Genomic DNA, 18,002 nt, shown 5'->3' with positions numbered 1-18,002 from the left:
GCATGGTAGTGCCCGCTCATCACTAGTTACCAGTACTGAGCACCCGAGCATGGTAGTGCCCGCTCATCACTAGTTACGAGTACTGAGCACCCGAGCATGGTAGTGCCCGCTCATCACTAGTTACCAGTACTGAGCACCTGAGCATGGTAGTACCCGCTCATCACTAGTTACCAGTACTGAGCACCCGAGCATGGTAGTGCCCGCTCATCACTAGTTACCAGTACTGAGCACCCGAGCATGGTAGTGCCCGCTCATCACTAGTTACAAGTACTGAGCACCCGAGCATGGTAGTGCCCGCTCATCACTAGTTACCAGTACTGAGCACCCGAGCATGGTAGTGCCCGCTCATCACTAGTTACCAGTACTGAGCACCCGAGCATGATAGTGCCCGCTCATCACTAGTTACCAGTACTGAGCACCTGAGCATGGTAGTGCCCGCTCATCACTAGTTACCAGTACTGAGCACCTGAGCATGGTAGTGCCTGCTCATCACTAGTTACCAGTACTGAGCACCCGAGCATGGTAGTGCCCGCTCATCACTAGTTACCAGTACTGAGCACCCGAGCATGGTAGTGCCCGCTCATCACTAGTTACCAGTACTGAGCACCCGAGCATGGTAGTGCCCACTCATCACTAGTTACGAGTACTGAGCACCTGAGCATGGTAGTGCCCGCTCATCACTAGTTACCAGTACTGAGCACCCGAGCATGGTAGTGCCCACTCATCACTAGTTACCAGTACTGAGCACCCGAGCATGGTAGTGCCCGCTCATCACTAGTTACCAGTACTGAGCACCCGAGCATGGTAGTGCCCACTCATCACTAGTTACCAGTACTGAGCACCCGAGCATGGTAGTGCCCGCTCATCACTAGTTACCAGTACTGAGCACCCGAGCATGGTAGTGCCCGCTCATCACTAGTTACCAGTACTGAGCACCTGAGCATGGTAGTGCCCGCTCATCACTAGTTACGAGTACTGAGCACCAGAGCATGGTAGTGCCTGCTCATCACTAGTTACCAGTACTGAGCACCCGAGCATGGTAGTGCCCGCTCATCACTAGTTACCAGTACTGAGCACCCGAGCATGGTAGTGCCCGCTCATCACTAGTTACCAGTACTGAGCACCCGAGCATGGTAGTGCCCGCTCATCACTAGTTACCAGTACTGAGCACCCGAGCATGGTAGTGCCCACTCATCACTAGTTACGAGTACTGAGCACCTGAGCATGGTAGCGCCCGCTTATCACTAGTTACTAGTACTGAGCACCCGAGCATGGTAGTGCCCGCTCATCACTAGTTACTAGTACTGAGCACCTGAGCATGGTAGTGCCCGCTCATCACTAGTTACCAGTACTGAGCACCCGAGCATGGTAGTGCCCGCTCATTACTAGTTACGAGTACTGAGCACCCAAGCATGGTAGTGCACGCTCATCACTAGTTACCAGTACAGAGCACCCGAGCATGGTAGTGCACGCTCATCACTAGTTACCAGTACTGAGCACCCGAGCATGGTAGTGCCCGCTCATCACTAGTTACCAGTAATGAGCACCCGAGCATGGTAGTGCCCGCTCATCACTAGTTACCAGTACTGAGCACCCGAGCATGGTAGTGCCCGCTCATCACTAGTTACCAGTACTGAGCACCCGAGCATGGTAGTGCCCGCTCATCACTAGTTACCAGTACTGAGCACCCGAGCATGGTAGTGCCCGCTCATCACTAGTTACCAGTACTGAGCACCTGAGCATGGTAGTGCCCGCTCATCACTAGTTACCAGTACTGAGCACCCGAGCATGGTAGTGCCCGCTCATCACTAGTTACCAGTACTGAGCACCCGAGCATGGTAGTGCCCGCTCATCACTAGTTACCAGTACTGAGCACCCGAGCATGGTAGTGCCCGCTCATCACTAGTTACCAGTACTGAGCACCCGAGCATGGTAGTGCACGCTCATCACTAGTTACCAGTACTGAGCACCCGAGCATGGTAGTGCCCGCTCATCACTAGTTACCAGTACTGAGCACCCAAGCATGGTAGTGCACGCTCATCACTAGTTACCAGTACTGAGCACCCGAGCATGGTAGTGCACGCTCATCACTAGTTACCAGTACTGAGCACCCGAGCATGGTAGTGCCCGCTCATCACTAGTTACCAGTACTGAGCACCCGAGCATGGTAGTGCCCGCTCATCACCAGTTACCAGTACTGAGCACCCGAGCATGGTAGTGCCCGCTCATCACTAGTTACCAGTACCGAGCACCCGAGCATGGTAGTGCCCGCTCATCACTAGTTACCAGTACTGAGCACCCGAGCATGGTAATGCCCTCTCATCACTAGTTACCAGTACCGAGCACCCGAGCATGGTAGTGCCCGCTCATCACTAGTTACCAGTACTGAGCACCTGAGCATGGTAGTGCCCACTCATCACTAGTTACCAGTACTGAGCACCCGAGCATGGTAGTGCCCGCTCATCACTAGTTACCAGTACTGAGCACCCGAGCATGGTAGTGCCCACTCATCACTAGTTACCAGTACCGAGCACCCGAGCATGGTAGTGCCCGCTCATCACTAGTTACCAGTACTGAGCACCTGAGCATGGTAGTGCCCGCTCATCACTAGTTACCAGTACTGAGCACCCGAGCATGGTAGTTCCCGCTCATCACTAGTTACAAGTACTGAGCACCCGAGCATGGTAGTGCCCGCTCATCACTAGTTACAAGTACTGAGCACCCGAGCATGGTAGTGCCCGCTCATCACTAGTTACCAGTACTGAGCACCTGAGCATGGTAGTGCCCGCTCATCACTAGTTACCAGTACTGAGCACCCGAGCATGGTAGTGCCCGCTCATCACTAGTTACGAGTACTGAGCACCCGAGCATGGTAGTGCCCGCTCATCACTAGTTACCAGTACTGAGCACCTGAGCATGGTAGTACCCGCTCATCACTAGTTACCAGTACTGAGCACCCGAGCATGGTAGTGCCCGCTCATCACTAGTTACCAGTACTGAGCACCCGAGCATGGTAGTGCCCGCTCATCACTAGTTACAAGTACTGAGCACCCGAGCATGGTAGTGCCCGCTCATCACTAGTTACCAGTACTGAGCACCCGAGCATGGTAGTGCCCGCTCATCACTAGTTACCAGTACTGAGCACCCGAGCATGATAGTGCCCGCTCATCACTAGTTACCAGTACTGAGCACCTGAGCATGGTAGTGCCCGCTCATCACTAGTTACCAGTACTGAGCACCTGAGCATGGTAGTGCCTGCTCATCACTAGTTACCAGTACTGAGCACCCGAGCATGGTAGTGCCCGCTCATCACTAGTTACCAGTACTGAGCACCCGAGCATGGTAGTGCCCGCTCATCACTAGTTACCAGTACTGAGCACCCGAGCATGGTAGTGCCCACTCATCACTAGTTACGAGTACTGAGCACCTGAGCATGGTAGTGCCCGCTCATCACTAGTTACCAGTACTGAGCACCCGAGCATGGTAGTGCCCACTCATCACTAGTTACCAGTACTGAGCACCCGAGCATGGTAGTGCCCGCTCATCACTAGTTACCAGTACTGAGCACCCGAGCATGGTAGTGCCCACTCATCACTAGTTACCAGTACTGAGCACCCGAGCATGGTAGTGCCCGCTCATCACTAGTTACCAGTACTGAGCACCCGAGCATGGTAGTGCCCGCTCATCACTAGTTACCAGTACTGAGCACCTGAGCATGGTAGTGCCCGCTCATCACTAGTTACGAGTACTGAGCACCAGAGCATGGTAGTGCCTGCTCATCACTAGTTACCAGTACTGAGCACCCGAGCATGGTAGTGCCCGCTCATCACTAGTTACCAGTACTGAGCACCCGAGCATGGTAGTGCCCGCTCATCACTAGTTACCAGTACTGAGCACCCGAGCATGGTAGTGCCCGCTCATCACTAGTTACCAGTACTGAGCACCCGAGCATGGTAGTGCCCACTCATCACTAGTTACGAGTACTGAGCACCTGAGCATGGTAGCGCCCGCTTATCACTAGTTACTAGTACTGAGCACCCGAGCATGGTAGTGCCCGCTCATCACTAGTTACTAGTACTGAGCACCTGAGCATGGTAGTGCCCGCTCATCACTAGTTACCAGTACTGAGCACCCGAGCATGGTAGTGCCCGCTCATTACTAGTTACGAGTACTGAGCACCCGAGCATGGTAGTGCCCGCTCATCACTAGTTACGAGTACTGAGCACCTGAGCATGGTAGTGCCCGCTCATCACTAGTTACCAGTACTGAGCACCCGAGCATGGTAGTGCCCGCTCATCACTAGTTACCAGTACTGAGCACCTGAGCATGGTAGTGCCCGCTCATCACTAGTTACGAGTACTGAGCACCAGAGCATGGTAGTGCCTGCTCATCACTAGTTACCAGTACTGAGCACCCGAGCATGGTAGTGCCCGCTCATCACTAGTTACCAGTACTGAGCACCCGAGCATGGTAGTGCCCGCTCATCACTAGTTACCAGTACTGAGCACCCGAGCATGGTAGTGCCCGCTCATCACTAGTTACCAGTACTGAGCACCCGAGCATGGTAGTGCCCACTCATCACTAGTTACGAGTACTGAGCACCTGAGCATGGTAGTGCCCGCTTATCACTAGTTACTAGTACTGAGCACCCGAGCATGGTAGTGCCCGCTCATCACTAGTTACTAGTACTGAGCACCTGAGCATGGTAGTGCCTGCTCATCACTAGTTACCAGTACTGAGCACCCGAGCATGGTAGTGCCCGCTCATTACTAGTTACGAGTACTGAGCACCCGAGCATGGTAGTGCCCGCTCATCACTAGTTACTAGTACAGAGCACCCGAGCATGGTGGTGCCCACTCATCACTAGTTACAGGTATTGATAATGTTTTTAACTTCAGTAGGTTAGGGACTGTCTCAGATGGGTACACCTTGACGAGGTGAGACAGCTTTTTACCTTTTTGCAAAAATGTATACACTAAGTACCCTGTTATTAAGCACTTGCAATTTATTTATTTATAGTCAGGGTATTTTTCATGCAATTTTCTCTTTGGTTTTTTTCTAGTCTTAAGGCTGCAATTCACATGCTTAATGTTGCATGTTTACTGAACATTGTTTCAGCTCAGTTTTTTTGTGTTTTTTGTCTGTTATCTTGCTTTTTTGCAAGTTGGGGGCGCAGCCCTCCTAATACTGAGACTGAACAACTAATTGCGTCTCACTTCACTGTGTATTTAGTCTGGGACACAGCTGACCACTTGCCACCATTCATATTGGAGTTTGACATGACACAAGTCAGGTATTGATAATGTTTTTAACTTTAGTAGGTTAGGGACTGTCTCAGATGGGTACACCTTGACGAGGTGAGACAGCTTTTTACCTTTTTGCAAAAATGTATACACTAAGTACCCTGTTATTAAGCACTTGCAATTTATTTATTTATAGTCAGGGTATTTTTCATGCAATTTTCTCTTTGGTTTTTTACTAGTTACTAGTACAGAGCACCCGAGCATGGTAGTGCCCGCTCATCACTAATTACTACCGTAGTACAGAGCACCCGAGCATGGTAGTGCCCGCTCATCACTAGTTACGAGTACTGAGCACCTGAGCATGGTAGTGCCCGCTCATCACTAGTTACGAGTACTGAGCACCTGAGCATGGTAGTACCCGCTCATCACTAGTTACTAGTACAGAGCACCCGAGCATGGTAGTGCCCACTCATCACTAGTTACTAGTACAGAGCACCCGAGCATGGTAGTGCCCGCTCATCACTACAGTAGTTACGAGTACAGAGCACCCGAGCATGGTAGTGCCCGCTCATCACTAGTTACGAGTACAGAGCACCTGAGCAAGGTAGTGCCCGCTCATCACTACGGTAGTTACGAGTACAGAGCACCCGAGCATGGTAGTGCCCGCTAATCACTAGTTACGAGTACCGGGCACCCGAGCATGGTAGTGCCCGCTCATCACTAGTTACGAGTACTGAGCACCCGAGCATGGTAGTGCCCGCTCATCACTAGTTACTAGTACAGAGCACCCGAGCATGGTAGTGCCCGCTCATCACTAGTTACGAGTACTGAGCACCCGAGCATGGTAGTGCCCGCTCATCACTAGTTACGAGTACTGAGCACCCGAGCATGGTAGTGCCCGCTCATCACTAGTTACTAGTACAGAGCACCCGAGCATGGTAGTGCCCGCTCATCACTAGTTACGAGTACTGAGCACCCGAGCATGGTAGTGCCCGCTCATCACTAGTTACGAGTACTGAGCACCCAAGCATGGTAGTGCCCACTCATCACTAGTTACGAATACGGAGTTTTCTAGTTCCAAAGATTCTGTTCAACTTTATGCTGTTAGGAGTCCCTGAGTTCCTGGGGGCATTATAAATATATTTGATGGAGATTTTATTATTATTATTATTTATTATTTTATTATCGTTCCCCTCCTGTATCATGCCTTCTTTATTTCTTTTGGTAGAGGTCTTCAGATGATGGAAAACCCCCAAAAAGTAGTGACTGGCGTTTGGATTGTACCGAGCTGGAAGCAAAAATCAATAAAAATACAAAAATGTTGGTTTTAAACACCCCGAATAATCCACTGGGCAAAGTAAGTAGATTTAACGAGATATTATTTTATTTTTTTATATATATATATATATATATACATATACATACATATATATATATATATATATATATATACACACACAAATATAAATATATATATATATATATGTATGTGAATATATATATACATATTTGTATATATGTATGTATACAGTTAGGTCCAGAAATCTTTGGCCAGTGACACAATTTTGGCGAGTTGGGCTCTGCATGCCACCACATTGGATTTGAAATGAAACCTCTACAACAGAATTCAAGTGCAGATTGTAACGTTTAATTTGAAGGTTTGGACAAAAATATCTGATAGAAATTGTAGGAATTGTCACATTTCTTTACAAACACTCCACATTTTAGGAGGTCAAAAGTAATTGGACAAATAAACCAAACCCAAACAAAATATTTTTATTTTTAATATTTTGTTGTGAATCCTTTGGAGGCAATCACTGCCTTAAGTCTGGAACCCATGGACATCACCAAACGCTGGGTTTCCTCCTTCTTAATGCTTTGCCAGGCCTTTACAGCCGCAGCCTTCAGGTCTTGCTTGTTTGTGGGTCTTTCCGTCTTAAGTCTGGATTTGAGCAAGTAAAATGCATGCTCAATTGGGTTAAGATCTGGTGATTGACTTGGCCATTGCAGAATGTTGCACTTTTTTGCACTCATGAACTCCTGGGTAGCTTTGGCTGTATGCTTGGGGTCATTGTCCATCTGTACTATGAAGCGCCGTCCGATCAACTTTGCGGCATTTGGCTGAATCTGGGCTGAAAGTATATCCCGGTACACTTCAGAATTCATCCGGCTACTCTTGTCTGCTGTTATGTCATCAATAAACACAAGTGATCCAGTGCCATTGAAAGCCATGCATGCCCATGCCATCACGTTGCCTCCACCATGTTTTACAGAGGATGTGGTGTGCCTTGGATCATGTGCCGTTCCCTTTCTTCTCCAAACTTTTTTCTTCCCATCATTCTGGTACAGGTTGATCTTGGTCTCATCTGTCCATAGAATACTTTTCCAGAACTGAGCTGGCTTCATGAGGTGTTTTTCAGCAAATTTAACTCTGGCCTGTCTATTTTTGGAATTGATGAATGGTTTGCATCTAGATGTGAACCCTTTGTATTTACTTTCATGGAGTCTTCTCTTTACTGTTGACTTAGAGACAGATACACCTACTTCACTGAGAGTGTTCTGGACTTCAGTTGATGTTGTGAACGGGTTCTTCTTCACCAAAGAAAGTATGCGGCGATCATCCACCACTGTTGTCATCCGTGGACGCCCAGGCCTTTTTGACTTCCCAAGCTCACCAGTCAATTCCTTTTTTCTCAGAATGTACCCGACTGTTGATTTTGCTACTCCAAGCATGTCTGCTATCTCTCTGATGGATTTTTTCTTTTTTTCAGCCTCAGGATGTTCTGCTTCACCTCAATTGAGAGTTCCTTAGACCGCATGTTGTCTGGTCACAGCAACAGCTTCCAAATGCAAAACCACACACCAGTAATCAACCCCAGACCTTTTAATTACTTCATTGATTACAGGTTAACGAGGGAGACGCCTTCAGAGTTAATTGCAGCCCTTAGAGTCCCTTGTCCAATTACTTTTGGTCCCTTGAAAAAGAGGAGGCTATGCATTACAGAGCTATGATTCCTAAACCCTTTCTCCGATTTGGATGTGAAAACTCTCATATTGCAGCTGGGAGTGTGCACTTTCAGCCCATATTATATATATAATTGTATTTCTGAACATGTTTTTGTAAACAGCTAAAATAACAAAACTTGTGTCACTGTCCAAATATTTCTGGACCTAACTGTACATATTTATATATATTTATATGTATGTGTGTTTGTATATATATATATATATATATATATATAATGTTTATGTGTGTGTATATATATATTTATATATATATATATATATCATCTATCTATCTATATATATATATACTGTAGGGCTCATTAAGTCGGACATATTTTCGATCCGAGTACAATCTGACAAAACATCAGATCGCGCTGTTATGCAGTGGGGCCGTGCACAAATACAATTTATTTTTTCGTCTGACGGACAATCCATAGTAAATGCTTGGACGACATCATGAGACTTTCTTTTATCGATGTTTGCATCTAATTCTTCCCTTTTTTAGGTCTTTAGTGGAGAGGAGCTGCAGGAGATCGCCAATATTTGCGTGAAATACGACCTCCTATGCATCTCCGATGAAGTGTACGAATGGCTGGTGTACGACGGGCAACAACATATACGGATTGGTGAGTCTCAGGCAGGTGCCTGGAGGATGGCGCGCCCTTGTGTGTCTACGGGTTCCACAGCCCTATAGCCATATTGCTTTTATGTCCCCAGCTAGTCTTCCAGGAATGTGGGACCGCACCATAACCATAGGAAGTGCTGGGAAGACGTTTAGCGCCACTGGATGGAAGGTGAATATGGCGACTGATGACTCCGCTTAATTATTGGCATCTAAATTAGGGCAATAATCCGTTCCTAGAAGCCAAGACTTGTCCTCTGTTATAGGTCGGATGGGCGTTCGGGCCTGATTGTCTTCTAAAACATCTCCGGACCGTGCATCAGAATTCTGTGTATCATTGTGCAACCGGTGCCCAGGTAAGAGCACGAGCAGCTCATTACATCTGTCCCCTCTGTTTTCCAAAACTGTGCCAAGACTGTCAATCTCGGCAACATATATGACAGCTAGATCAGATGCCGGGCTGTGATTGGCAAAATTTGGGACAGAGGGGTGAAAGTGCACACCCCTAGAGAAAACAGAAGAAATGCCTAGTTGGACTACAAGCAGAGATTTCACATATTGTGCTCCATAAACAAGAAATGTGAATATCTCTGCAATGGAGCAACACAGCACAAAACAGAAAAGAGCAGCAAAATCAGGAGAGGTCAGAGATTTTTTACAAGGTATTTAACCCATTTTTTCAGCAAAGGGCAGGTCCTCTTTAAACTTGTTTTGTAGTAGATTTTATGGTAAAGTGAATGCTGTAAGTGAAAACTACATCTTGTACCTTGTTAAAACCAGCCACGTAGAAAGGAAAAATAAGAAGATTTTGGGTACTCACCGTAAAATCTTTCTCTGAGCCTTCATTGGGGGACACAGCACCCATGGTTTCCTGTGTCCCCCAATGAAGCGATAGTGAAAAGTAGATTTTAGGTACTCACCATAAAATCTTTCTTGGAGCCTTTATTGGGGGACACAGCACCCATAGTTTCTTTGTCGCTCCATTGGGAGACCCAGACAATTGGGTGTATAGGCTATGCCTCCGGAGGCCGCACAAAGTATTACACTAAAAGTGTAAAGCCCCTCCCCTTCTGCCTATACACCCCCCCGTGCTCCCACGGGCTCCTCAGTTTTTATGCTTTGTGCGAAGGAGGCAGACATGCACGCACAGCTCCATAGATTGGTCAGCAGCAGCTGCTGACTATGTCGGATGGAAGAAAAGTGGGCCCATATAGGGCCCCCAGCATGCTCCCTTCTCACCCCACTCTTGTCGGCGGTGTTGTTAAGGTTGAGGTATCCATTGCGGGTACGGAGGCTGGAGCCCACATGCTGTTTTCCTTCCCCATCCCCCTTAGGGCTCTGGGTGAAGTGGGATCCTATTGGTCTCCAGGCACTGAGACCGTGCTTCATCCACAACTCCTGGGAGCCTGCTGGATAGGAGCCGGGTATCGTTCAGGGACATGGCCCTGCTACTTGGAGGTACTCTGTGTCCCCGTGGGGACCGAGCACAGCAACACTCCAGCATTGCTGGGTGTGCTAGTGCACCGGGGACCGCGGCGCTGACCGGGTTAAATGTGCCATTACACACTCAGCGTCGCTGAGTGTGTTTATGTAGGGGGACTACCGCGCTGACCGCCGCCGCCATGTTTAACACTGAGGCGCGGCTGGGACTTGTAGTGCGCCGGGGACTTCCGCGCGGCCGCGCTTTTTACGGCGGCCGCGCTTATTACTCGAGTCCCCGGCTTTTGCGGCCTAGTCTTTCTTCCCACAGCCCTGACAAGCAGGGGAAGGGCGGGACGCTGTACAGACGAGCAGCAATGAGGGCTGGAGAATGCTTTGCATACTCCACCCCCCTCACTGTGCACTGTGGGGCACCAGTTCCCGCACTTTCTGGGTCACGCCCACGGCTCCCTCCTCTCCTCAGGACGCCGGCAGCCATTCCTGTCAGCTCCTCGGACGCTGCAGAGGGGGACAAATTCTGGGAGACCCAGGCAGGGATTCTGGTGGCCTCACAACCGCTTTAAGCGGGTGGTAAGCAGCACCTGTGGTGCTAGCCCCATTGTGCAGAAGTGTAATTATATGTTTATGGTATATACTTTACACTGTATAGTGCACAGTTGTTTTCTGGCTATATATCCCTATTGTGTTGCTCAGGGAAGACAATAGCATGGCGCCCACAAAAGGCAGGGGTGCCAAAACACAGGCTTACTATGCTGCCTGCGCCGCATGTACGACGCCGCTACCGGCAGGTTCCACTGACCCTCATTGTGTGCACTGCTCGGCCCCTACTGCACTTGCTCAGCCGGAGCCTCTGCTAAGAGGGGCCCAGGGGGAACCACCTGCTGACACTGTCCAGGTGACGGGGACGGAGTTTGCAGTCTTTACGGATAAACTCTCTGAAACTATGGCTAAGATACTAGAAGCCTTGCAGTCCAGACCGGTATCTCAGCACAGGGACTCTGTTGAATCATTGTTCCCTGGCCCCCCTCAGTTGGACCAACAATGTCCCCCCGGGGTATCTCATAGATCCCAGGCTGGGGGCTCTGACACGGACCCCAGCCCCAGACCGATTAAGCGAGCTCGCTTGGAGATTCCCTCGACATCATCATATTGTTCAGGGTCTCAGCGGGGGGAATCTCTGGTTGATGACGCGGAGACAGCTGATCAGGATTCTGATCCTGGGGCCGCTCTCAATCTTGATACTCCGGACGGGGACGCCATAGTGAACGATCTTATTGCGTCCATCAATCGAATGTTGGATATTTCTCCCTCAGCTCCTCCGGTGGAGGAGTCAGCTTCTCAACAGGAGAAATTCCGTTTCAGGTTTCCCAAGCGTACACCGAGTATGTGTCTGGACCACTCTGATTTCAGAGAGGCAGTCCAGAATCACCATGATTGTCCAGATAAGCGTTTTTCTAAGCGCCTTAAGGATACACGTTATCCCTTTCCCCCTGACGTGGTCAAAGGTTGGACTCAGTGTCCCAAGGTGGATCCTCCAATCTCCAGACTGGCAGCTAGATCCATACTTGCAGTGGAAGATGGGGCTTCACTCAAAGATGCCACTGACAGGCAGATGGAGCTCTGGTTGAAATCCATCTATGAAGCTATCGGCGCTTCTTTTGCCCCAGCATTCGCAGCCGTATGGGCGCTACAAGCTATATCAGCAGGTCAAGCGCAAATTGACGCAGCCACACGCACTTCCGCGCCGCAGGTGGCGTCCATAACCGCTCAGATGTCGGCAATGGCGTCTTACGCTATTAATGCTGTCCTGGACTCTGCGAGCCGTACGGCGGTTGCATCCGCCAATTCGGTGGTACTCCGCAGGCCCTTGTGGCTACGGGAATGGAAGGCAGATTCTGCTTCCAAAAAGCGCTTAACTAGTTTGCCAATTTCTGGCGACCGATTGTTTGGCGAGCGTTTGGATGAAATCATCAAACAATCCAAGGGGAAGGATACATCCTTACCCCAGCCCAAACCGAACATACCCCAACAGAGGAGGGGGCAGTCGAGGTTTCGGTCCTTTCGGGGCGCGGGCAGGTCCCAATTCCCCTCGTCCAAAAGGCCTCAGAAAGATCAAAGGAACTCTGATTCATGGCGGTCTAAGTCACGTCCTAAAAAGACCACCGGAGGTGCCGCTACCAAAGCGGCTTCCTCATGACTTTCGGCCTCCGCAATCTGCATCCTCGGTCGGTGGCAGGCTCTCCCGCTTTTGCGACACCTGGCTGCCACGGGTAAAAGACCGCTGGGTGAGAGACATTCTGTCTCACGGTTACAAGATAGAGTTCACCTCTCGTCCCCCGACTCGATTCTTCAGGTCATCCCCGCCTCCCGAGCGAGCCGAGGCTCTTCTGCAGGCGCTGGGCACTCTGAAGGCAGAAGGAGTGGTGGTCCCTGTTCCTCTTCAGCAACAGGGTCACGGTTTTTACTCCAACCTGTCTGTGCTCCCAAAGAAGGACGGGTCTTTCCGTCCTGTCCTGGACCTGAAACTGCTCAACAAACACGTAAAGACCAGGCGGTTCCAGATGGAATCCCTCCGCTCCGTCATCGCCTCAATGTCCCAAGGAGATTTCCTTGCATCGATCGATATCAAAGATGCTTATCTCCACGTACCGATTGCTCCAGAGCACCAGCGCTTCTTGCGCTTTGCCATAGGAGACGAACACCTGCAGTTCGTGGCACTGCCGTTCGGCCTGGCAACAGCCCCACGGGTTTTCACCAAGGTTATGGCTACTGTAGTAGCGGTCCTCCACTCTCAGGGTCACTCGGTGATCCCTTACTTGGACGCTCTCCTGATCAAGGCACCCTCTCAAGAGGCATGCCAACACAGCCTCGACGCTACTCTGGAGACTCTCCAGAGTTTCGGGTGGATCATCAATTTTCCAAAGTCAAATCTGACACCGGCCCAATCGCTGACATATCTTGGCATGGAGTTTCATACCCTCTCAGCGATAGTGAAGCTTCCGCTGATCAAGCAGCGGTCGCTACAGAAGGGGGTACAATCTCTCCTTCAAGGTCAGGCACACCCCTTGAGGCGCCTCATGCACTTCCTGGGGAAGATGGTGGCAGCAATGGAGGCAGTCTCAGCGCTCTCTGTGTTTTTCCAGAAGCGCCTAGCCAGACTTCCACAGGTACGCACGTTCCTGCAGGGGGTTTGTCACATCGTTCCTCCTTACAAGCGGCCGTTAGAACCCTGGGATCTGAACAGGGTGCTGATGGCTCTTCAGAAACCACCATTCGAGCCAATGAGGGATATTTCTCTCTCACGCCTTTCGCAGAAAGTGGTTTTCCTAGTAGCAGTCACCTCTCTTCGGAGAGTGTCTGAGCTAGCAGCGTTGTCGTGCAAAGCCCCTTTCCTGGTGTTTCACCAGGACAAGGTGGTTCTGCGCCCGGTTCTGGAATTTCTCCCCAAGGTGGTATCCCCCTTTCATCTCAATCAGGATATCTCCTTACCCTCTTTTTGTCCTCATCCAGTTCACCAATGTGAAAAGGATTTGCACTTGTTAGATCTGGTGAGAGCACTCAGACTCTACATTTCTCGTACGGCGCCCCTGCGCCGCTCGGATGCACTCTTTGTCCTTGTCGCTGGCCAGCGTAAAGGGTCACAGGCTTCCAAATCAACCCTGGCTCGGTGGATCAAGGAGCCAATTCTCGAAGCTTACCGTTCTGCTGGGCTTCCGGTTCCCTCAGGGCTGAAGGCCCATTCTACCAGAGCCGTGGGCGCGTCCTGGGCTTTGAGGCACCAGGCTACGGCTCAGCAGGTGTGTCAGGCGGCTACCTGGTCGAGCCTGCACACTTTCACGAAACACTATCAGGTGCATACCTATGCTTCGGCGGATGCCAGCCTAGGTAGACGAGTCCTTCAGGCGGCGGTTGCCCACCTGTAGGAAGGGGCCGTTTTCCGGCTCTATTACGAGGTATTAATTTACCCACCCAGGGACTGCTTTTGGACGTCCCAATTGTCTGGGTCTCCCAATGGAGCGACAAAGAAGAAGGGAATTTTGTTTACTTACCGTAAATTCCTTTTCTTCTAGCTCCAATTGGGAGACCCAGCACCCGCCCCTGTTTTTTTGTGTACACATGTTGTTCATGTTGAATGGTTTCAGTTCTCCGATATTCCTTCGGATTGAATTTACTTTAAACCAGTTTATAATTTTTTTCCTCCTTCTTGCTTTTGCACCAAAACTGAGGAGCCCGTGGGAGCATGGGGGGTGTATAGGCAGAAGGGGAGGGGCTTTACACTTTTAGTGTAATACTTTGTGCGGCCTCCGGAGGCATAGCCTATACACCCAATTGTCTGGGTCTCCCAATTGGAGCTAGAAGAAAAGGAATTTACGGTAAGTAAACAAAATTCCCTTCTTCCTGTGTCCCCCAATGAAGCGATAGAGAAAAGAAGATTTTAGGTACTCACCATAAAATCTTTCTCGGAGCCTTAATTGGGGGACACAGAAAACCATATAGAAGCTATAAAGAAAAGAAGATTTACCCCGTAAAATCTTTCTCAGAGCCTTCATTGGGGGACACAGCAAACCATGGTATCCTGTTTACCCCAATGAAGCGATAGAGAAAAGAAGATTTTGGGTATTCACCATAAAATCTCTTAGAGCCTTTATTGCGGGACACAGGAATCTGTAGTTTTCTTTTGTTCCCCAATGAAGCGATAGGGAGAAGAAGATTTTGGGTACTTGCTGTAAAATCTCTTTCTCGGATCCTTCATTTGGGGACACAGGAAACCATGGTTCACTGTGTCTCCCAATGAAGTCATAGAGAAAAGAAGATTCTGGGTACTCACCGTAAAATCTTTATCTCGGAGCTTTCATTGGCGGACCCAACACCCATGGTTTCCTTTATTCCCCAATGAAGCAATAGGGAAAAGAAGATTTTGGGTACTGACTGTAAAATCTCTTTCTCGGAGACTTTATTGGGGGACACAGGAAACCATGGTTTCCTGTTTCCCCCAATAAAGCGATAGAGTAAAGAAGATTTTAGATACACACCGTAAAATGCTTTTTGGAGTCCTCATTGGGGGACACAGTAAACCATGCCTTTCTTCGTCTCCCAAAGAATCTATAGAGAAAAGAAGATTTACCCTGTAACATTTCTCAGAGCCTTCATTGGAGGACACAGTGAAGTGATAGGCAAAACAGGATTTTGGGTACTCACCGTAATATCTCTTTCTCAGAGCCTTCATTGGGGGTCACAGTAAACCATGGTTTCCTGTGTCCTCCAGTGACACAATAGAGAAAAGAAGAAAAAAAGATTTTGGGTACTTACCATAAAATCTTTCTCGGCGCTTTCATTGGGGGACACAGCACCCATGGTTTCCTGTGTCCCCCAATGAAGCGATAGACAAAAGAAGATTTTAGGTGCTCACCATAAAATCTTTCTTGGAGCCTTCATTGGGGGACACAGAAAACCATATAGAAGCTATAAAGAAAAGAAGATTTACCCCGTAAAATCTCTTTGTCAGAGCCTTCATTGGGGGACACAGCAAACCATGGTATCCTGTTTACCCCAATGAAGCGATAAAGAAAAGATTTTGGGTATTCACCATAAAATCTCTTAGAGCCTTTATTGGGGGGACACAGGAATCTGTAGTTTCCTTTGTTCCCCAATGAAGCGATAGGGAGAAGAAATTTTGGGTACTCGCTGTAAAATCTCTTTCTCGGATCCGTCATTTGGGGACACAGGAAACCATGGTTCACTGTGTCTCCCAATGAAGTGATAGAGAAAAGAAGATTCTGGGTACTCACCGTAAAATCTTTATCTCGGAGCTTTTATTAGCGGACACAACACCCATGGTTTCCTTTGTTCCCCAATGAAGCAATAGGGAAAAGAAGATTTTGGGTACTGATTGTAAAATCTCTTTCTCAGAGACTTCATTGGGGGACACAGGAAACCATGGTTTCCTGTGTCCCCCAATAAAGCGATAGAGAAAAGAAGATTTTAGATACACACGGTAAAATCCTTTTTGGAGTCCTCATTGGGAGACACAGTAAACCATGGCTTTCTTCATCTCCCAAGGAATCTATAGAGAAAAGAAGATTTACACTGTAAAATTTCTCAGAGCCTTCATTGGAAGACACAGTGAAGTGATAGGCAAAACAGGATTTTGGGTACTCACCGTAATATCTCTTTCTCTGAGCCTTCATTGGGGGTCACGGTAAACCATGGTTTCCTGTGTCCCCCAATGACACAATAGAAAAAAGAAGATTTTGGGTACTTACCATAAAATCTTTCTCTGCGCTTTCATTGGGGAACACAGCACCCATGGTTTCCTTTGTTCCTCAATGAAGCGATAGGGAAAAGAAGATTTTTGGGTACTCACCGTAATATTTCTTTCTCGGCGCATTCATTGGATGACATAGTAAACCATGGTTTCCTGTGTCCCCCAATGAAGCGATAGAGAAAAGAAGATTTTGGGTACTCACCGTAATATTCCTTTCTCGGCGCATTCATTGGAGGACATAGTAAACCATGGTTTCCTGTGTCCCCTAATAAAGTGATAGAGGAAAGAAGATTTTGGGTACTCACCATAAAATCTTTCTCGGCGCCTTCATTGGGGAACACAGCACACATGGTTTCCTTTGTTCCTCAATGAAGCGATAGGGAAAAGAAGATTTTGGGTACTCACCGTAATATTTCTTTCTCGGCGCATTCATTGGAGGACATAGTAAACCATGGTTTCCTGTGTCCCCCAATGAAGCGATAGAGAAAAGAAGATTTTGGGTACTCACCGTAAAATCTTGATCTTGGAGCTTTCATTAGCGGACACAGCACCCATGATTTCCTTTGTTCACCAATGAAGTGAAAGGGAAAAGAAGATTTTGGGTTCTCACCGTAAAATCTCTTTTTTGGAGACTTCATTGGGGGACACAGCACCCATGGTTTCCTTTGTCCCCCAATGAAGCGATAGAGAAATAAAAAGTTATGGCTTTTGGAAGAAGGGGAGGAAAGAAACAAGTGCTTAAAAATGAAAATTGGCTATGGCAGGAAGGGATTAATCGATTAGATCTATAGGCCACCCTCTATAAGGCACCTCCGTTTAGGTGAAAGCAGAACAATGTGCCGCCATATAGTAAACAAATAATTTGTCTTGTAGGAAGCAGTGGCCCATGGATTTCAGACGGAACTGGAGAGGCTGGGAAAGCCTGATTGTTACTTTGTCCAGTTGCGGGATGAGCTGCAGAAGAAGCGGGACCGGCTTTATCGCTGCCTTACAGAGGTGGGGATGAAACCTACAATGTCCCAAGGCTCTTACTTTATGATCGCCGACATCTCCCACTTCAGTAAGTTGATGCCTCTAAAGCCACAACGGGGTAATGGGGTTCTTATATTATAGAGTTTAGTGTGACGGTCACCATCTTGGCTTTCATTCCAACAGAATCCGAAGTTCCTCCTCCCTCCGACCACAACATCCCGTACGATAACTACTTTGTAAGATGGATGATGAAACATAAAGTAAGTCATGTTTTTCTAAATTTTGCTTAAATTTTAGGATTCTTAATAATATATCATGGGTTGAGTAAAAAGATTTGCAGAGCCCTGAGGCGGTGGTCACATTAGTTGTCTGTGGCCGGTGCACCAGAGCACTGCGAATCTTCTAAATGCCGGCATCGCTGGGTACTCTTTCGATTAGTAGGACCGGCGTGATG

The 18,002-nt window shown here is 48.6% G+C and overlaps 1 protein-coding gene across 4 annotated transcripts in view; it reads left to right on the top strand.

Moving 5' to 3' along the window:
- Positions 1-18,002, top strand: part of KYAT1 (kynurenine aminotransferase 1) — a 74,492-nt gene that overhangs the window by 39,114 nt on the left and 17,376 nt on the right. For all 4 annotated transcript variants that reach the window (XR_012725316.1, XM_075324319.1, XM_075324320.1 and 1 more), the window contains 6 exons: positions 6,472-6,600; positions 8,755-8,875; positions 8,967-9,043; positions 9,138-9,227; positions 17,450-17,636; positions 17,732-17,808. Coding sequence is in view for 3 of the 4 variants with exons in the window: in XM_075324319.1 (XP_075180434.1) it covers positions 6,472-6,600; positions 8,755-8,875; positions 8,967-9,043; positions 9,138-9,227; positions 17,450-17,636; positions 17,732-17,808 (681 nt within the window). In the remaining variant the exon portion in view is untranslated. The remainder of the gene's footprint in view (positions 1-6,471; positions 6,601-8,754; positions 8,876-8,966; positions 9,044-9,137; positions 9,228-17,449; positions 17,637-17,731; positions 17,809-18,002) is intronic.

Source organism: Anomaloglossus baeobatrachus, chromosome 9 (genome assembly GCF_048569485.1).
Source record: "Anomaloglossus baeobatrachus isolate aAnoBae1 chromosome 9, aAnoBae1.hap1, whole genome shotgun sequence".
NCBI lineage: Eukaryota > Metazoa > Chordata > Amphibia > Anura > Aromobatidae > Anomaloglossus > Anomaloglossus baeobatrachus.
Note: the sequence above shows the minus strand (reverse complement) of the source record. Positions and strands in the feature narration are given on the sequence as shown.